Source organism: Pleuronectes platessa, chromosome 18, assembly GCF_947347685.1.
Source record: "Pleuronectes platessa chromosome 18, fPlePla1.1, whole genome shotgun sequence".
NCBI classification, from domain to species: Eukaryota; Metazoa; Chordata; class Actinopteri; order Pleuronectiformes; family Pleuronectidae; genus Pleuronectes; species Pleuronectes platessa.
Genome location: NC_070643.1, coordinates 17593562 through 17614764, shown reverse-complemented (window position 1 = coordinate 17614764; position 21203 = coordinate 17593562). Strand labels below are relative to the sequence as shown.

General features: G+C 44.5%; 2 protein-coding genes across 7 annotated transcripts in view; both read left to right on the top strand.

The window, feature by feature from the left end:
• Window positions 1-3039: 3039 nt before the first annotated feature.
• eomesa (eomesodermin homolog a) lies at window positions 3040-7836 on the top strand. 2 transcript variants are annotated; one of them, XM_053446165.1, is made up of 7 exons: window positions 3040-4363; window positions 4776-4930; window positions 5606-5727; window positions 5912-6070; window positions 6183-6244; window positions 6352-7070; window positions 7195-7836. In XM_053446165.1, exons 1-7 carry the CDS (start codon window positions 3663-3665, stop codon window positions 7206-7208), a joined length of 1932 nt encoding a protein of 643 aa, XP_053302140.1. In that variant the 5' UTR covers window positions 3040-3662; the 3' UTR covers window positions 7209-7836. The 2 variants fall into 2 exon arrangements, with proteins under 2 accessions (XP_053302140.1, XP_053302139.1); XM_053446164.1 differs by having other exon boundaries at window positions 3041-4363; window positions 6352-7836.
• A 6537-nt stretch (window positions 7837-14373) lies between these two features.
• The window catches only part of LOC128461313 (sodium bicarbonate cotransporter 3), a 33654-nt gene continuing 26824 nt past the window's right edge, over window positions 14374-21203 (top strand). For 2 of the 5 annotated variants that reach the window (XM_053446160.1, XM_053446159.1), the window contains exon 1: window positions 19357-19727. In XM_053446160.1, coding sequence (XP_053302135.1) covers window positions 19626-19727 — 102 coding nt within the window. In that variant the 5' untranslated portion in view covers window positions 19357-19625. The other 3 variants (XM_053446161.1, XM_053446162.1, XM_053446163.1) reach the window with 3 other exon arrangements.

Here is a 21203-nt window from a genome sequence, read left to right as displayed (position 1 = left end):
CTGTAACATAAGCTCCCCTTGCCTAAAGACTCCGGCTTTGATTAAATGTTAGCAATTCCCACACACTGGAAAATGTACTGGGGGACATCTTTGATAAACTCGCCAGATAAATTCTTTCCAATAAAAGTGTTCTGGAGGATGATGATTTGCGGAGGAGCGCGGCGCTGGCACGGTGCACATTGCACTCAGTTCTGTTCCCAGCACCCCTCCCTCCAGGGGTCTCGGTGGCGAGGATCTCTAATGAGACCTGCGTTATTAATCCTTGCAATGGGGTACATGAATTCACTCCGGAGCAAAGGCTTCAGCAGCCACCTTGGCCCATAAAACCTGGAATGTATTCCTTTCATGTGCCCTGTTGATGATCTACTCTGACAACAATATGGCTAAGACTTCCCTTCCCCCTGTCGTGCGGGCCCTGGCCCGGGGCCAAGGAGGGTCATCTCAGACGCACTTGGACTTTTATAGGTGGTCAAGAAACATGCTGACAGGTCACCAGTGCGAGCTCCTTTGCCAATCGGACCGAAACATCCACCTCTTTTGGAATTAGTTGACTTATAGGTGGCCTGTAAATCACATTTATTTAGTTTTCTAGCTTTAAAACGGCTTGCCGAGTCTTCGGGGTCACTTTGGAAAAACCAACATACTTCAGAGCGCGGCCGTTAAAACAATAACGTTAAAGTTGTTTTACAGGGATTCTCTCTCTCCACGGGCTTGTAATCCTCTGCAGCAGAGCTGTAAAGAGCCAGATCAGCTGTGAAATCATTTGTGCAAAGGAGAATTCACATGTTTAAAAGGACGGACTGTAAAGGAGTCACACCGGCTGCGGCTGTGCAGGTGGAATAAAGACCCATTTATTTTTGCATATAACAATAATTCATTAATCAGGGAAAGTTGCTGATCATGCAAAGGGACCCGTTAAAGAAGAAAACGCACACGGCAGCATTGTACTAATGAGGCAATGACAGCGGAGGCGTGAAATCTTTAGACTTTTAATGCAGATGCAGCTTCCTTCAAACTATAGATACATCCTCTGTGTATAGAGTGACAGCCTGTAGCAACACTGAGTCAAGGGAGCAGCACCTCTTCTGGTGTGTGTGTGTGTGTGTGTGTGTGTGTGTGTGTGTGTGTGTGTGTGTCTGTGTGTGTGTGTGTGTGTGTGTCGGTGTGTCAGGATCCTTACAACTCCTATTTTCAGTGATTGTAAATTTGCATCTCATGATTTACTTGATTTTTGGGGGTTTCGTGGAAAATAGCGATTCACCCAAGCTGATTTAGCTGAAAGGGAATCACTGACTTATTTCACAAAGACACAAAAGCTGCTCAGAAGACGTCATTTTTACAAGTTCCCCCCCCTCAGGAATTCTGCATTTGCTGCACGAAGCAGGAGTAAAATAGGTGATTGGTGAAAATCAGGATTTGGTTATGCCTGGGATAAGTGAGATCCTCGGTTGTGAGACGGGTCAGAATAAATAATGGAGCTGACTCTGAATCAAACGAAGGAAGCCTGATCTCGAGCCTGGTGTTTCCATGCAGTGCGCGGTAACCTGGGAAGGGTCTGGGGCTTGATTGACAGCTCGTGTGCCGTGCGCATGTAGCCCGTGGTCCCCTGATGGCCCAATTGCCAGCTTTACTGTCCCATTTATGACACCAGCCAATCTGCCTCCAGCCGAGAGTCTCCCTCAGCTTTTCACAGATTTGTATCCCCGTTTTCCCCAAATTCATCTCACCCCCTACTCCCCCTCCAGCTCATGTTAGGACTCACACATGCACAGGCTGCCCACACACAGGCACACACACACACACACACACACACACACACAGAGGCTGAGTTCACTGCAGTTGAAGATGATGTAAAGTGAGATACAAGTGGAAGAAGTGAGAGCTGAGGGCCTGCATGCAGCTGCTGGACAGTGTGAGGTGGCTTCTCTGTAAACAGGGATGTGGGGAGTTGCTCGGTGGGTCACTAGAGGGCGCTGTCTCGGTGTCACCGTTGAGAAATTCCTTTATTATTGAGACACAGAATCAACGACTTGTTTTGTTCGCTCGTGTTTCTGTAGCTTTCTCTCTCAGTGTGTGTGTGTGTGTGTGTGTGTGTGTCTGTGTGTGTGTGTGTGTGTGTGTGTGCATTCCTCCCACATTCTTAAATCAGAAATATGATTTTAATTATAACTACATAAATGTTGGTCTTTGTTCAACTTTTTGATTCATTAACGTACACAGTATTACTAGTATTAATTTTCATGTATGTTGATTTTTTGAATTGTGAACTTACTTAATTACTTACATACGTGTGTGTGTGTCTCTCTCTCTGTGTGTGTGTGTGTGTGTGTGTGTGTGTATGTCTCCCACCAATTAATCACGGTCGTTGCCACCTTTTTCCTCACTTCATAAATTGCCTTTAAATATAATTATTCAGAGTCTCAGTTTGATTTAAAGATTTTTATATATTTTTAATGGTAAAATTAGAGTTAAATTAAATCAGAGAAGAGATATATTTTTGGTTGCTTCCAACACAATCTATCATATTGATGGATTTATGATTATCGTGTGAGTCAGTGAATAATTCAATGATCATTTAAAGGTTAAAATAATTTTAACAGAAACCTCTAAAATATAGAAAAGGACTGCATATATATTTTTTTTTAATTCTCAACAAAATAGAGGAAAAGATTTTATTCTAAATTGTTTTCTTAACTCCAGACGTGTACATAAAATGATTAGAAAAATACATAGTTAAAGTTTATTTCTAAATTTATATTCAGATACAGGCAGTTTTGACAGTCGGTAGTTATATAGGAGCCAGGGGTTGAAAACCTGGACGAGGAGGAGGCGTCGGGCTCCAATTATACGAAACAAGGTGCACATGTGATGGTTTTTTGTGTGTTTGTGTGTCGCAGGTGGGGGGAAGGTCTCCGCGTTTCTCAGCGTGACTGTGTGTGTGTGAGCAGAAGTTACAGTACGTTCTGAGAAACGCTGGGTTTGGACGAGCTGGGGACTTGAAGCCGAAGCTGAAAGTTTGGAGAGGAAACCTCGTGCGTAAAAGTAGAAATTCAGGACTAATTTCTTATTTTGTTTTCTTGCTTTTCTGTTTGGTCATTGGGGTAAAAATGTAAAAGAAAACCTCGTTATTAATAATTTAGGTTTTACTTAAATTCTAGAACCAATCGAATGTAATTTACTTTTGAATTTTGACGCTGAACGATATGATTTGGAGAGGTTGCGCGTGGAGACGTCTCCAGGCCTGTTTGTAATTCTTTTAAAAATTAAAAACAGGCCTAAACGACTCAATAAATACATCGATAGTCATCATCAGAGTTTCTCTATAATCTACCAGACACTTTATAATTGAATTAAACAGCCACGGTGCTCCTGCATGCTCCTCCAAAAAGCTCCTCCCCTCGGTGGTGTGTGTGTGTGGAGAAGTGCGTCTTATAAGAGCCGCTCGACATCCCACGTCCAGCCCATAATCTGATCTGAAAATCCGTAGGTGAGGAGAAGGTTGAACCTCCTTCCATCATTCGTTCAGGGAGGGAGGCGTGTAGACACAGAGAGAACCCGGGCGCACGGTGCTTGCGTCGCCTCCACGGCCGAGATTCTTCACCCTCCTTGGAGCCTTTTCCTCTTTTTTTTGAACAACTCTTTTTCCTAATTTATTTGCAACGATGCAGTTAGAGAACATCCTTCCCAGCGCGAGCATCAATTTACCCAAAACCTTTTACAACCTCTCCTCGTCGGACAGTGTCAACAACAGCCCGAGGCCGTCGTCCCAGCTCGAGTACCAGGAGGTGGACCGGACGGAATCGGAGTCCGGCAGCGCGCCCAAGAAATATCTGAGCGGGGTGGGCAACGGGATGCTGGGCGAGGCGGGGGACACTTTCACTAAATCCGGGCCCGATGGGAGGAAAGGCTCCCCGGTGCTCGAGGACGAGCTGACGAGCGCTCGGCGGTACAACATAGACGAACTTGGCTCTGACAGATACTTCATCTCGTCCCAGGCGAGTACCGACATGGCAAGCCCCTGTTCCCTCTTTCCCTATGCAGGACAGACCGGCTCGGTGTACACGGGCTCCAGCGGCTCCCGGTACCCGGCGTCGCTTCACTACGGATCCGTCCTGCCGCCCACGGGCTTCTCCTCCTCGTCCGTGTGCACCGGCCGGAGCCAGTTTAGCACCGGAGGGTACCAGTTCAGCCAGGGTCCGGGCTGTTTGTACCCCTCCTATCCCGGAACGGGGACGGGCATCGGCTCCATGTCGCTGCCGGGGTCTGCCGCCGGAGCCAGGGCGCAGGTGTATCTGTGCAACCGGCCGCTGTGGCTGAAATTCCACCGGCACCAGACCGAGATGATCATCACCAAGCAGGGCAGGTAAGCAGACGCGCTGCCGGAGGATTTAAAGGCCTAATTTAAATAAACAAAACGGGCATGAAAATGGAATTATTATTTACCCCAAGTGGGCACATCTATTTTTTAATGCCTTAAGACGCAGCAGTCATTTGTATTTTCCCATTTTACGCGTGCGTAAAAGTTACATACACGGTCGATATCTCCCAGTGACGCATTTATTATGCGTTTTCTGTGCTTTGAATTTAAAGTTTTCGTTTCTGGTAAATTGTAAGTGCGCATTTACGCCATGATTTGGTCATTGCACCCGTACAATTTTATTTTATTAAACATTTTAACAATCGTAAAACATTCTGCCAAATATAATAATCTCCATCGTCCCTGCTTTGTACGAGCACAGCTGTTAATTATTCCTTTCTTGTTCTTGTTCTTCCAGACGGATGTTTCCATTCCTGAGTTTCAACATCACTGGACTCAACCTCACGGCACATTACAACGTCTTTGTAGAAGTCATACTGGCCGATCCGAACCACTGGCGCTTTCAGGGAGGAAAGTGGGTCACCTGTGGGAAAGCGGACAACAATATGCAAGGTGAGGTTCGAGCATTTCACTCAAGTATTTAACACTGGAAAAGTTGTATTTTTGAGTTTGTATTAAGGCTTTAAAAAATATTGATGCAGCAGATGTTGTATTTTGTCAGGAGACCTTAAGGATATAAAAATGTGGGTAAAGAATTTAGTGGTGGCTTTAGTTTTAAAAAATTAAATAAAGACAGTTTCTCAGTTCTTTTAAAATCTTATTTAACTTTTGACAGGTTGAGTGTTATTGCTAAATATATTTAATTTGAAGTGTCAAACAATTCAAATGAATCAGCTTAAGTGTGACATTGTTTTTAATAATTGCTTTCAACAAGAGTTATAAATCAAAAGAAGTAATTCATTCTTCAAACCTTTTTAAATCTTGATAGAAAATTATAAGGGGATTCTTTACAAAACAATAATATTGAATAGGTTATATTTATATTATATCAGGGGGAAATAAGGCTCTTAAGTCAATAACATCTAATATCAGTATTTAAATAATAGGAATGTGTTTTTATTTTATTTTCATTTACTTTAAAATCAAGCTGTCTGATGGTAAATTTTCCAAGAGAATGAACTGTCCTTAACAAGTTTTTTTTTTTAAAGCAGTGTGTTTTGTTGCATGTTTAGACAGCTGCTGTTTTTCTGTTTGTCACTTCACTAAATATCTATTTACATTTTCCAGGTAACAAGATGTATGTTCATCCCGAATCTCCAAACACCGGTGCTCACTGGATGAGGCAAGAAATCTCATTTGGCAAGTTGAAGCTGACCAACAACAAAGGGGCCAACAACAACAACACACAGGTTAGATATTGATCTCTCACCTGCTTAGAGTTCCATGTTTTCCAATTTATTTTCAACATCGATTGTTCTATTCTTTTATTTAGTTAATCATTTTAAGAAAAATTATTTTGACACTAAAAGAACAACAGCCATCTTCTCAACAAGATATGCATCTGACGTGTTTACATGTTTGCCCTCTTTGCAGATGATAGTCTTGCAGTCGCTTCATAAATACCAGCCGCGGCTGCACATTGTGGAGGTGACGGAGGACGGAGTGGAGGACATGAGCAACGAGGCCAGGACTCAAACCTTCACCTTCCCAGAGAACCAGTTTATAGCCGTCACTGCGTACCAGAACACAGATGTAAGATTCTGCATTTGGATGAAGAATTCATTATTTTTAGATTCATCTAAATAAAATTATATACAATATATTATATTTAATGTTTTTCTCTTCTTCTGCTTGTTTGTTTCAGATCACACAGCTGAAGATAGATCACAACCCATTTGCAAAAGGCTTCCGGGACAATTATGACTCGTACGTACACTTCAATCACTTTAGTTTTTTTAAATCTATGTCTTAGATGCTGAATTTCCTTTTTGCAATATTTTTTTCTTATGCATGATATTCTTTCTGTTGGACAGGATGTACACAGCCCCAGAGAGTGACAGGTTGACTCCATCCCCTACAGATTCCCCTCGCTCCACCCAGATTGTGCCTGGGGCCCGCTACGCCATGCAGCCTTTCTTTCAGGACCAGTTTGTCAACAACCTGCCTCAGAACCGTTTCTACACTGGTGAACGGGCCGTTCCCCAAACCAACAGCCTTCTGTCCCCACAGAGTGAGGACGCCAGCGCCGCCGCCTCTGCCCAGCGCTGGTTCGTCCCACCAGTTCAGCAGCCGGGCTCCAACAAGCTGGACCTGTCCTATGACAATGACTATTCCACCAGTAGCCTCCTCTCCTATGGCATAAAGCCCCTGTCCCTTCAGACCTCCCATGCCCTCAGTTACTACCCAGACTCGGCCTTCGCCTCCATGGCTGCTGGTTGGGGCACCAGAAGCACTTACCAGCGCAAGATGACCACGGGCCTGCCCTGGTCCCCTCGTCCGAGCCCCCCGGCCTTCCCCGAGGACCAGCTGGGGGCCACTAAAGACAAGCTGCCGGAGGAGAGCGCGCCCCCGGCCTCAACCTGGATCGAGACGTCCCACTCACTGAAATCTGTGGACTCTACTGATTCTGGTGTGTACTCCATGGTGTGCAAGAGGCGCAGGATGTCTCCTGGGGGCTCGAGCACAGAGAACTCCCCCACCATCAAGTGTGAGGACTTGACCACGGAGGAGTACAACAAGGACAACCCAAAAGGCATGGGTTATTATGCATTCTACACAAGCCCCTGAGACTATTTATTAAAACTATATAAAAATCTTTTTTGCTTATTGAGTGCTCTCCATTCCTTGATAATGTCTTTTTTCTCTTTTCTCTAAAGGTGCCAAAGCTTAGTGTTCCCCCCCAAGCAAGCTGCACTCGGTTATTTTCCCAGGCCAGCCCCTCTCACATACCCGAACATGCATAGTGATTGTTGTTTTTGAAAAAAGCATGTCCCTTCTTATTCATTTATTTTTAAAAACATTTTTTTTTTTCACAAATGTGATAAATCCCCCCCGCCCCCCCTGCGTATTTAAGTCATTTTCGTTGTACAGTATTCGTGCACTTTAGAAATGTGATGTATCTTGTACAAAGTGTCTTCATGGAGGTGTTATTAAATGGATAATAAAACAGCTTTTCATAAAGCATTGTCCAAATGTCGTTCTCTGGATGTTTTATTCACAAAGGGAAGTGGCGGAGAGATTGTGGCTGTAAATAAAAATAAATCTAAAAGCATTTTTTTTTTTTTTAAACGTGTGCTTGTTGCAGCGGGAAGCGGAACATTAGGCTGTGACACGTTAAAATGGAAATTGTGCATGTCTTGTTAAACAGTGAACGCACCCGAGTAGTGTTGACTTGTAAAGCTACTGTATTTTATGGCTTGTTAAGGAGGCCAGGAATTCGGGCCTCTGCACCGGAAGCCCCTGAGTGGTTGAGGCCATCAAGCTGACACTGCAATGAGCAGAATAAACTGTAAAACCATGCAACTGAACCATGTCTTCAGAAAGGGAGGGGGGGGCACGAGTCAAGAGCCAGTTTGACATTTTAACTTAGTTTAACAAGATGAGGGAAGTAATCGATATTTCTCCAAGTGAGCCATGTGACTTGTTGAGGCCGTTTTTATCAACATTAAATTGCAAATTAACATTTCATAAGCTTCTGCTGCCTCTGCCTCTCTTTCCCTGTACAAACAAAGTATATTTGGTGCCATTTCTTGAAAGATTTCCAAATACAAATAATTTTTCTCATCAATAAATACAGGCATGTGCATTGTAAATACCAGAAAGTGACGTGTGCGTTTCTGTGGCTTTTATTTCTGGCTCGTGGACAGAAATTCTCCGAACCCGTGCGTTTTTAAAAGAGCTGAGCAATCCGTCAAGCTACAAACAAGTGTTACAAGGTATAACACCACTTCAAGTGAGAGAAGTGCGATTTAAACACGAGATGTGTGCGTCCATATCTCGACTCACAACATAGGCCCGGTTAGGTGACAACCGCACAAAAGAACACAGAGCTACTATAGCTCTTGTTGTTGCAATGGCTTTTTCACACATTTGACAATTTAACCTCAGTAATCTAACTACACGTGAGGCTTGAGTGCAGAGAAGACGCCAAAGCAGGGTAAACAGAAAGTGGTCCGTCCTCCGTCCAACTAGGGCCGATGTACAGCTCCACACGTCTATTTATACGGCCGGTGCACGGCCTCCTATCACGTGGATTAGAGAAGATGAAATCCACAAAAAGAGAAGTCATAGGATTCACACAGAGACTCGACTTGGCTCGTGTTCTCAGCACCTGTTTTTCCTGCGTGAAAATACTTCAAATCCAACCCCCCCCCCCACTAAGCACCCCAATTTGAATTGATTTACATACTCAAATTCTAATTAATTCTGTTGTCAGACTCCTTGACAAAGTGAGGAGTCTGACTAACTCCAATTAACACCTCCTAACAAGGTAGAGTGCTTGATTGCCCCGGCCTCTCAGGAAACGCTGCAAGAAAAAGAAAAAAGGCTCCTCGGGGGGATTCGAGCTGGGAGAATCAAAATGTTTGCACTTGCGCGTGTCAGCGAATTGTATTTCAGGGCCTGTGATGATGTTTTCATCCTCGTCTGTTGTGTTGACCTCTGTTCCACGGTGCTGGAGAGGTGGAGTGTGTGTGTGTGTGTGTGTGTGTGTGTGTGATGAGATTAGGAGTGGATGTTGGACGACCACAGCGGCTACACACATTAGAGATGCAGAGATTTGACGACAACGGATCTTCTGAAAAATCGGAGGAGAAAACCAGTTTGAATTTTATACACACACGAAACCCGTTTCTGTTAAGTGGAACTAATAGTTGCTACAACCCAGAGTTTCCTAAATAACTTTTGAGTCTTCCCATGCCAACAAATATTGGCATTTTGGATTAGTAGGAGTATTTGTAGTAATTACCTTCCACGCAATACTGCTAGAGTGGCACCCAGAGGAGCGCCTACCTCTGCCAAGGCCCGACAGTTCCCTTAAACCAAATTGCACACACACACATAGATATCAGTTCCCTAAATGTATCAGATTGAAAACCTCCCAAGTAGAAAAAGCAGTTTTGCTACAACCATTGCATGTCTCTCAGTCAGAATCCTTTATATAACCTTTAGATTATTCTACATTTTTTGAATTTATTGGACCATTTGTATAGATTATATTTATTTCACGTCTTCCATGCAGTGCTGCAGTTTAACCTCCAACAAACACATATTTAGGAAGATGGCAGTTGTGTAAATTTCCTCCCACATGCATGTTCGCATTGACCCTGGACAGAGACAGAAATCTCAATCATCCCTTGACTGGAATGAAATCTCCTCTTCGTGAAGTAACGTGTACAACAGCATGTTTTACATTCACCGACATTAATCTAGTTTTTTAACTGCACACGTCCACAGTCTCCCACCCGCTCCCATCACGTGTTTGATGGATGCTCCACGTCTTTATGACAGATGATTCCTGAGCGACCCCTGCAACAAGTCGATAGATTGTGTCTTTCTCAAGCATTCATGCAAGAAGTACAGCAATCAATAGACACCTCTACAGCATGCTTCCACAAATTCAGACCATGTTTACTTACGGGAGATATGCGCATTGGGATGAGACCTGAAAAACCTGCTGCTGTGCAGTACTGTAATAACGTCTACAAGGACCAACAGGTGGTTTTATACAGTTTGGAGGATATTAATAAAAAACTTTACTGCTCTCTTCCTCCTGCTTGTCGTGTGTCTGTGCCCTTCCCCCAGGCCGATCATTGGCGACCATGTAGAGATTTCCTGTAGGAGAGCCGAGGAGGCTACGGAGACATTGTACTCAAGGAGGGCTGACATCCAAACACAGATGAAGGCCTGAGGCTGTTTCCTCACCTTCAGTCACACACTGTTACTGCTCTCACTGGCTAAATGCAGCCGCAGGCAGATGTGTGTCTGGGTCAGGATCCTTTAAGAAAATAAAAAAAGGGAGACAGTGGTGATTATGTTTCCTCTTCCCACTGTATCTCCCCTTTTCCGATGTGTTGATATATAAAGTCTTCCTCTGGGAGTGCACGAGTCTCACACGGCCACTCTCCTGTTTCGTGATGCATTCGCTCGTGATCAAGCCATTCGCTTTTATTTTAAAGAGGATTTCAGTTTCGATTGAGGTTAACAACTCAATGTCAATCTCTTCAATATAGTAATTTGTAATCCTAACGTACACGTAATCATACACCACCATTTAGTCCACCACAGTAACACATGTACCGTCTGGCACTGACACACCTCGTGGGATAATCTGTTGTGTGTATCTCGAGCATATGCTTTTTGCATTAATAAGTGGAGGTCAGGCATTGACAGTCCTAATGATGCTGACGAGGTGGCTGCCTTTAGCTCACCCCGGGTGTTTACGCTGCATAAAGCTTTATTTAGCCTCCTGTGGAAGCGGTCCGTCAGCACTGAGCCGGGGTCGGGGCCGACTCCAGCAGACGGGTGTCATGCTCACGGGTGTGCCGGAGCAGGACCCCGGTGTGAGATGAGTCTCAAGTTAGCAGGGCCACGACTGTTTGGAGAAGGGCGTTGAGTGTTGGCAGCGAGCACCGAGGTGAGAGGATCCAGAGGCGCGGAAGGGGAAGGGGGCCTCGTGCTGGTGCCCCCCCCCCCTCCCCCCCCCCCCCCGGACGGTGTGTGCGGCGTGCAGGCAGGGCCCTGACTCACTGGTGCATGGATAACACTGAAGAGAGTATCCCGCGGCTAAGCTGCACTTAACAGCACATTGATTTCAAACCCCCGTGTTTCCCTCTGGAGGGCAGTGGGTCGTACCTCAACAGGACCGGACCCCTCCCTCTTCCTCCCCCCATTCCTACTTACCCCTACTGACCACCGCTTCCCCCTCCCGCCATCTACCCACCCCTGCGTCGATTTGGGTACACCATGCTGGTCACTGGCCTCTCCACCCCCTCCTCCTCGGAGCGTCCCAGAGGAGTTGAACAGGATTCAGGGGCACTAAGGCTCCCGCAAGACCCCGGTCTGGAGAGCGATGTTTGGGGTAGGGCAAGCAGGGGCAGCCAGGTGGAAGAGATCTGTGGTCAAAATCAATGCATTGGCACTTTGAGGGAGCGCCGCAACAGATTTGGGAGTTTCACATTCTCCTCGTTCTCTCCTGGCGCCGTCAGAAGGCCTCGCCGCTGGAGAAAAAAACAACATCCACTAGATCTTCTGGGAAAAGGGAACTCTTAACTTGGACGGCTTCTGGGACCAAAGCCCACGCGGTCAATATTCATTTAGTGGCTTGTGTCTAACATGGTAAACTCTCCAATTTGTCGCTTTTAGCATGGCTATAGAATATCTGTTTTTTTAACTGGGTATCAACATTTGGCACTAAGAGACAAGTCATCCTACCACAGCAAGTTTAGTGCAATTACTCCGACACCTATCTCCCTCTATGAAGCTTCGGAAGAGAAAACTTTTTCCCCCTCATCACCACCACCACACCTTGGAGTCTCTTCATGTGATCCCAGCACAGGCGGTTGCCAGTGTGGTGCTTCTTCCACTTGTCTAACTTCTGACTCATCTCCCAGCTGCATTATGTGGATGCATGTTTTGAGGGCGATACACGGCACACGGCTTTGTGCGCTAATGGGCTCTCAGCATCTTTAAGACTCGGGGTACAATTAAGAGGTGATAGTTTGATCTCCCACCTCGCAGTTCTATTTCTGAGCCGCCGTGTGATTATGCCTGAGGTTGCTAGGGCGGGTGAGGAACAGGCTCTATTTAAAGGAAGACACACCTCTGCAAGAAACCGACTTCTTCTGCCGGTTGCACCTTTCTGATCTGACTGTATTGTTTTCCGCTGCAGTTAAGTTTGGGACATTTGATGATGCATGAATTCACATGACGGAGGGCGATGTCTGAAAGTGTGGCAGCAGTTAGCTTTCTATTGTCCACGAATGTTTAGGGAACAGAGGTAATCCTCAATTGCTTAGACTGATATCATTCTATAATGTACCAGAACTAACTTGGCCTTTGACATTAGCTCAAAATGCTTGATTCCAACTTAAGTTTTGTTCCATCCACTATATATTATTTGATGTGATGTGTCTTAAGGCCATTTACAGGTGATTTAACGTTGATATTTACATGTAACCAGGTATAACAGATACATAATTGCCTCTAAAAGGTGAATTAATTACAGCGTGTTGGTTTCTCCTAAGCCAACTTCCACGAGTGGAGAGAATTGGTTAGTACAGCATTGCCATCTGCTGGTGTACATTGAACATTGCACAGTGGTCGTCGCATTGATTTGAATACATATATAGGTTATGTAAAGGAGAGATGGTTTTATGGAAGGTTCAGGTTCAGGGGACTTTATTAGAGTCTGGTGGTAGATTTATCGAGCAGTAACAATAGAGGAGGGCGTCACTTCAAGGGATGAACTATAGTCAGGACTCGGCAAAACAAAAACAAGAGATACAAGGCAAATGAACAGACTTTCCATAAACTGAAGGTTGTCAGGACTCTTTACATAAACAATTGCACCTGGAACAAATCTTTTCCTGTAGCACTTTGTTCTACACCTCAGGACTTTAAGCCTATGACCAGACGAGAGAGGCTAAAAGTCACCGGACAGGGGATGAGAGTCATAACTGGAGATGGAGCTGATTATCTGCTGTACTATACAGGGACTCTAGGCTCAGCTGTGACCCACCAATCAGCCGACTGGACCATTTATCTATCTGGGGCAGTCTGTTTCTGTCCTTCAGAGAGAGAGAGAGAACCACACCATGACACCAACGGAAAGGGAAACACAGGCTCAATAAAAGCTCGATAAAAAAAAGTCATATAGGTTTGTTCCAACTCCCCAGGCAGAACAGAATGGGATGTGCCTGTGTCAAGAGTTTAATTGATTTAATTTCAGGTTTTGTGCAAATATTGTGTCTAACTTTTATCTTAATGTGGCTCATAAACCAACATCATATATCATTGCTGAGAATAGTGATGATTGATGGTTTCCCACTTCAAGACTAAAGATTCAGTCAGTGTTTTATTGAGAACATCTTAAATAGCCTCTATCGATGTCCATGTTTTCTGATGGAAACAACTGAAGATGTTCAGGCATCTGTATGTCAGTCCAAAAAGGTTAGGAAGCTTATATTCAGTTTGAATTCTAAAGTGTATGAAGGCTTAGCCATACGTACATACACAGTCAATGCATTGTATAATCTTCTCTAGTGTAATTTCCAAATTAAGTATATTAAGAAGTAAATAACCAAATGAACATCTTCTTACAATGTACTTTTTTGTTTCTATAAAGTATTTTCATTTGATTGACAATGAGAGTAGTTAAATTGCAGATATACTTGTATAAATGCCTGTTCCTTACAAATGAGAGAATGAGGAGAAAATAAATATTGTCTATGCTGTTTAATGTTTGTCAATGCGTCTGATGTGCAGTATTATGACTCTTCTATCGCTTTAAAAGCAAACTGAATTACCTCTGTGTTAATAAGATAAGACTATTTATCTTAGACACAGGTTTACAGTGTATTGATCCCCCCCCAATGGGGAAATTTATATTACAGAAGCAAGAGTCAAAAACAGTCATCAGTAAGTAAAAATAAGTAACATGAAAGACTTATGTGTAAGGATAATAATACTTAAGTATAGGGAAATGTAAGAAAAATAATATATTCAGTGTAAAAAGAAGAGACTATGTACAGTGTGAGAATATGAACAGTGAATGTATTCCACATGAACCATTGTAGTTCACTGACAGAATGAATATTTCACAGTTAAGTTATAATAATAAACTGAATAATAATAAATATTCCTCATATTATCTGAAATGTTTCTTTAAAGAAAATCACAACACAAAAGACCCGCTCGGACTTTGAGGGGAAGGAGCCACATGCCCCGCCTCCATCACTACGTAGTCTCATGTGATTGGCTGAGGGTTCCGGACGCTAAAAACCAATTGGCCCTCCCTCGCTGTCAGTCCCTGTGGAGGCGTGTCCTCAGCGCCGGGAACCAGCCAGTCGCCTCAGCCCGGACGAGTGTCACCGGCCCCGGGGCTCACACACGCTCATCCACCGGTGGAGACGGAGAAAAGACAGCGGCAGGAAGAGGAGCGGTGCCAGGTGAAATGGACGAACCCTCGGATCAGATGAGGCCCCTCCTGAGATCAGTAAGTCCCCGCCCAGCGCGGTGCAGCCCGCCGCTCCGCCGTCACGTTAGCACGGCTCTTTGTCCCGGGTTTTGCCCCGAGCCGCCGCTGGGGTGCGAGGGGATGCCGGGGAGGCAGAGCCCCGGGTTTGGCACCATCCGGCGGCTACTATTGTTAGCCGTCTTTCTCCTCCTGACACGTGGCAGGGACACAAAGTTGTGCCCGGGGGTCTCTTGTGGGGAAGTCGACCAAGGGGGGGTCGGTGGGTTCATTCAAACGGTGTGTTCGCTACATGGCTCGGTAGCTCGGGTCGTGTTCGAGGAAGTAAGAAGTGGAGGCATTAGCCGCTCGCGAGCCTGTCCCCAGAACTTTTAAACCTTATCAACGGAGGTGGAATGAACCCAGTGTCCTCTGCGGTGTTTGTCCCGGGACTGAAACTCACTCACAAGAAGTTTAAACCCGAGTTCAGTTTCGCCCCGGTGGCTCCGAGCGGATTGTAATATCTGCTATTGATTAACGCGACCGTTACATTTGGGTTTAGCCCAGTTGGCTCCACTGGGGTTTTCCCAGCTGCTCACACTGATGCGATCTACACACAGGTTTAACTGGGAAAAGTATATTTAATAAAAATAAACAAAAAAGTCAAATTTCCAAACCAAATGCTCTCAGAGTAGCTTCTTCTCTTTCATGTGTGACATTTCAGAGTCAGGAGAAAGCTGCTGATTTGACTGTGAAAGCAGCAGAGGAGACACGCACATTAGAGACGTGCTGCACGAGTTCACGTGCTTCTGAGCTTTTCATACTTGAATTCTAGTTTTAATATAATACAGAGTTTAATAAATATAATGCATTTATGTGTCGAACGTGGCTCATAACGCCACCTTGTGTTTCAAATCATGTTGGACCGTTCATTTACTTCATAGAGCAGACAAAACAAAGGGGAAAATCTAAAATCTTAAAATGAAAAGGAGCAGAAAGAAGAATAATTGTTAAGGATCTGCTCCTCTTTCACGAGACATCAATTGAGGAAGCATATAACTCAATCAAATCCCAATGCACGCCAACACAGCTCCTCAGGTCCCTCTCTTTGTTAAGTTGCATTGCATTTCATACCATTCAAAAGAAACTCACAATACGAGTTAAACTAAACGACAAAACAAACCAAACGAAGAACAAAACTTAACACATTTCATTGTATTTTCTCAACATACCATCTTTAATTGTTTGTTTATTTGTATAATGATAGATTCTTTGTTGAGATTGGTCCATAAACTGATTCCTTTCACTGTAATGCAACGTTTTTGGGGAAAATGCTTGAGTAGTATCGATCCTCCGGGATGTCTCGCCGCCATCACATGTATATATATCTTTAAAAGGAAGTTAACACCTTCTTATCAAAGGTGCTACCAGCGATCACTCAAGAGTGGGATCTTTAATACCATGCACATTTTCACATCTATGCAGAAACCAAACATCTAAACCACCCTATCCTCTACCATTCTGAGACGTCTCCCATCCTCTCCTGCTGTCTCTCTCTCACACACACATCATTTGAACTGCTGGCTGAGACAGCTGCCTGATTCAAACTCCTGTGGACGGGCCATGGTCTCGGCTGTCGTGTGCTGTAGCAGGACCACCTACACAACACGTGCGAGGCACCTCAGCTCACACTTTGGGGTGAACCTCCACTGAACTGAAAGAGAAAGCACACTGCTCAATGCAGGAGCCACGAGGTGCAGTCACACCCAGCAGACTCTGGCATATGAGATGTTTCCAGTGAGCCTCACTTCCTGCCTGCCGGGTTTCTGGGTGTAACTTTACATGATGATGAGCATCAAACACTCGGCCGTGTGTAAGAGCCCAAAAAAGAAACTGGTGGCTGAGCTAAGTTTAAAAAAGGCAGGCGGCCTGTCTGACATCAATGCTGGTATAGGGTTGTCTACTACTGTGTTTGTGCGCCTAGGTATGTGCTCTATGGGTGTGTGCCTGCACCATGTGCATATGTCAGAGGAAACTCGACCCCACGCTGTTCAATGAAAAGGAGCTGCTGGGTGGCTGCCCACCTCGTCCCCCCAGGCCTTGAAGTCAGAGTGACGCAGGACCCTCCAGGCAGTAGGGAAAGGGCCTAATGCCTGATTAAGTCTCTGTGCTTATTAATTCTTTATCCATCAGAATGCACAACGTCAGACTAAGCTTTGAGTGGAACATTGAGTTTTTTATTAAACAGAACTCTGGTGTTAAAAAAGGAGCAGTTGCTATTTTTCAGGCTTGCTGGTCGACCAGTGGTTTTGTCAAGTTTTGAAAGTGCAACAGCTCTGTTTATTTAAGACACAGGACTTTGAGAGAACTCCTTGCATGGTTTTGACTTTGCATTTAACTGACGTGTGTTAGACTTAGTGTTGACTTAATTTTTACATATGTCAAACCTGTTCTGCGAAGAAAAGGTTTGTGTCTTTTGTTCATAATCAACACTGAATTGTTGTCTAGTAGACCACAGCTTCCTGTTGTTGCGTTTGGTTCATGTGTCATATTTTCTTGAAGACATTCACACTTTCTGTCACTGATACCTTAATCTCTCTTTATCAATTTCTACTCTCCTGGGACTACCGTTTATGAACTCTAATCATATTTGCCAACTTTCCAGGAGGACATTTGTGCTTCCTGCTGCCCCACTACTGAAAGAGTGTTTGAGTCCTGTTGGCCCCTCTGACCTGGACTATTATTGGCTAAGCCCCTTGCTGCCAGAGTTAGTGGTTGTTTTATGAACTTTACTTCATTACCGTGTGGCACTGCTTTGACTGGGTAATTACACAGAATGAGCCTCTGTGCCAGTCTGATGGTGCTCTGATCTCTCCACCTATACAATTATTATAATACGATAAAAATAATTAATTTCTACAGTACCGAGCCATAGGCTAATTGGTTCACACAGCACAGAGCCTGTTTGTAACCTGTAGGAATTAAATGTACTTTGAGAAAGTGTGACGCGATTAAAACAGTACAATAGGGCACAAGTGTTTTTTTTACAGGAAGTAACAAAAGATGTTCCTAACAGCAAATTTCAATGTCTTTTTAAACTTCATTCTTTCCTAGCAGGTTAATATCCACATGCCTGTGCTGATTGTCGTCATGCATTCTTCCAGTCGAGTTGTTTTATAGTTTATCCTTACACAGCCTTAGGGGTCGAGTTTTTTTTTAATCAGTCAGTGTGAAATTATTTCTGGGGCGAGTGCTCCTTGCTTTCATTCCTTGAGTGAAATCAATCCTTCCAAGTTAACCTGTCTGCTTGGTGGAGACGTCTGGCAGCTGCTGGCTCGGAGTGAGTTGGAGAAAGCAACTTAATATAATACAGTCTCTGGCTTTTGTTTGATATCTGGTGACAACAATTTTTTTTTGGAAATTTTCCAATCCATGTCTTGTTCGCATGCATCAGCTCAGAGATACAACACGTGAACTTTGATAGCACCCTGATAATAATGGCTTATCTGGCTGCTTAACTGGCTGCTTAATAAACTGTTACTTGAATGGTCTCCGAACATAAATCGTTGCACGTTTGAATTGATAAATCTAGTTTGACCGACATAATCCTTATACTGTGACGGCCCTGGACTACTTGTATGCTTATTTTCATATTTAAGATAGAAAATACAGGCTTTCAACATCTGCCTTCCACTCTGCTAGTTAACAACCATTCATTAGCATGGGGGAGAGGGGGACTGCTGTTAACTTCTTAGATGTAATAGTTACTCTGCACGGAGCTGCGTGCACCAGACAAAGTCAAAGTTATCTTTCCAGTGAGAAGCAGTTCCAGCCGTCGATTCTTTTGATATAAAGTCTTTAACAACTTTAAGGATGTTTAAAAATTGAAAGTGGCCCTTGACAGGAGAAAGGTTTCCCACCCTGGCCGGAGTGCACATGGTTTCACTTTTAGTTCAGTCTGATATTGTTCTCACAGAATTGTCCTTTCTGACCCACTCAATTTATTTAGCTCGTTTTCTATTCCTCATTATGAGAAGTACCTTCATTTTAGGTCTGGTTTGACCTTTTCCTTTGTGGTCAGTCTATTTGGAGCTGGACCTATGGGTCCCCAGTGTTTCCCTGAATAAAAAAATAGACTCTTAGGTTTCAGATGCATGTTCGTTTTGCCCTACTCGTGTGACACCTCTTGTTGTTGAGAGGCAACAAATGAACCCCAGTAATTGCAGCTTGTTGAGAGACGTGTCCAACCTTGAGAATATGGTAACAGTTGTGAATGTCAAAGTGAAAGTCATTTGGATTCTTCATTAATAAACGGCACTCTGTCCTTCTTCTGTTCATTGCACCCTCCGAGGAATGCCGGGCTCACACGTGTGCTTGTTTCTATTTATCTGTGCTGGGGGGCGGCTCCACGTTTGTGACCTGAATACCTCGGCGGGCGAGCTCTTGTGTGTCCTCCAAATATGTACGTCTGTCCTCCCGTGCGGTGCTGTGTATGTGTGTGTTTTTAAGCTCTTGGCTGGGTGAATAAAATATTCATGGCTGGCATGGTGGGATTGGCTGCCGAGCAAAGAGCGGGCTGACAGGGACGAGCGGAGCGCCTTGTGTTCTGAAGCGGCTTGCTCCCCCCTCTCTCTCTCTCTCTCTCTCTCTCTGTATAAAGAGATGAGCAGAGGAAGAGGTAACAGACGAGTGCGACAGCATCTCTGTTAGCGCTCAGCTCACGCACACGCTTTTTAACAAGAGCGATAACAATCGGAAAGAAGGAAGTGGTTCACGTCCTGTCTGCCGTTGCTTTGCGGATGTTTTAGTCTAAATGGACGAACAGAGCGACGAGGAGGCTGTGCTCACGGTACGTCTGGTCCTGTGTGTGTTCCTGTTTTCCAAACTGTCGTGGCGTGCACTTGAACGGGATCCAGTGTCTGTGTGTGTGTGTGCTCTGTTACTGGTCTGATCATTTACTGTTGAGTGGAGTAGAGGTCTCTGCTAATGGAACGGGGCAGGTGGTCGCTACATTCGACCGAAAAGGAAAAACACACGAGATGAGGTGAACGAGTCAGAAGCTGTTGCCTCATTGGACGTGCTTTCCTGAAATGGGATCATATCATCTCCACTCTTGAATTGCCTCAAGGAGCAGGAATGAGAGGAAGCCGACAGCGACAGTTATGGCTGCTTGAAGGAGCGGGACGAGGAGAAGAGGAGAGAGACGCTGAGTGCCGGGGACAGGAGGGTGATAAACAGGTCCGCCAAGGCAGCTGAATTCAAACGAGCTTTTATTGACTGAAGGGGAGTTGAATCAAATGCTTGTTGCCTTTTCAGTCTCGCTGAAAGCACCCGACACAACAACATGTGCCTAGGGGTGCGGGGGGGGGGGGGGGGCAGCAAGGACGAATGCACTGTTAAAAGCAGGTACACAGATACAGTGAGGCAGATAGAGGGCACGGTTTCCATCTTTGTGTTTACGTGCGTGCGTCTCAGCGTGTTTGGGAATATTGATTACAACCAGTGGAACCTGTGACGGGGATGTGTTTGCTGGAAATATCTGAAATATCTTCCCAGTTGTCTCATGATCAAACATCCAACTACATCTTCAGTTAGGAGGCGTGAGACGCAGGAAACAATCCTCTCTCTGCCTCGCTCCAACATGCAGGGACTCCAGGGATGTAAGTAATTGAATTGCCAGCAAGCAAAAGTCAGCAAAATAGAACTGGCTGATAAGATTATATAATTATTTCTGTCTTCAAGCACCTGCTGAGCACCAGCGGATGTCCGTGTCATTCTAAAAAAGACTTTGAGCAGAACATCCAATGCTTACACTACACACAGTGTAGCACCTTTATATGTCAGAAGTATACATTCTTTCTTTTTATCTTTCTGTTTCGAGACAATTCAATTTTTAATCATGTAATTAATTGAATCTAGTAGAATAACTTAACAACAATTGGCAGTGTATTAATGTCTATGTTCTCATCTGTGCTGTGTCTTTTAATACATTCATTTGGCAACGTGGGACAGACAGATATTCAGTAATGTGAAGGGACAGGTCCCTCACTATGTAACACCTAAGTTACGTCAGTCTCTGTTGGAACAGTTCCCAGCAAAGCAAGGAGAGGAAGTGAGATCAGAGAGAAGCAGGCCTGTCGGCTGGTTGGGGGCCGAGTGAGGAGGTGTGTGTGACTGCTGCGTGGCCAAAGCACTCCCACACAAACACAGAAGTGATACGCACTAACATCTTCGCAGTGAATTATAGAATTAATTGTAAGTGGAGCACGACCGATAGAGACTTTTGGCAGCTGATGTCAACATCGGGGAGGAAATGATTTCTGATACCAGTATATGTTCTAAAAATGGCAGTGATTCAAAAGATGTCAATATGAAACACTTATTATGTAGAAATGTAATTGAGGCTTGATATTTGATAGTTTCATTTATTGTAAATAACTATAAATACAAGAATACAAATACTATTCTGTAGGATAAAACTGTTCCTATCCCTGTAGGATACAGGACAAGACCACAAACTCTTACCTTAACACAAGTTTGATGCCGTGGTCATGTTATGTTTCCTACTGAGGCCATTTACAAGCGGATTAACAGATGTAGTATGATACACATCCTTTTTGTAATGTTTCCTTCGTGTGGACTCTTTTTTCATGGGACACCAACTCTCCAAGCATCCACAGGTTTTTGGGGGGAATTGAAAGTTCAGGTGTTCTG

What these genes read in the sequence shown, in the direction of transcription:
- eomesa (XM_053446164.1), top strand. Translation starts at nt 3,663, where the DNA reads ATGCAGTTAGAGAACATCCTTCCCAGCGCGAGCATCAATTTACCCAAA. An exon ending in AGCGGACAACAATATGCAAG is followed by an intron (nt 4,931 to 5,605) that starts GTGAGGTTCGAG and finishes TACATTTTCCAG; the next exon opens with GTAACAAGATGTATGTTCAT. An exon ending in TTCCGGGACAATTATGACTC is followed by an intron (nt 6,245 to 6,351) that starts GTACGTACACTT and finishes TCTGTTGGACAG; the next exon opens with GATGTACACAGCCCCAGAGA.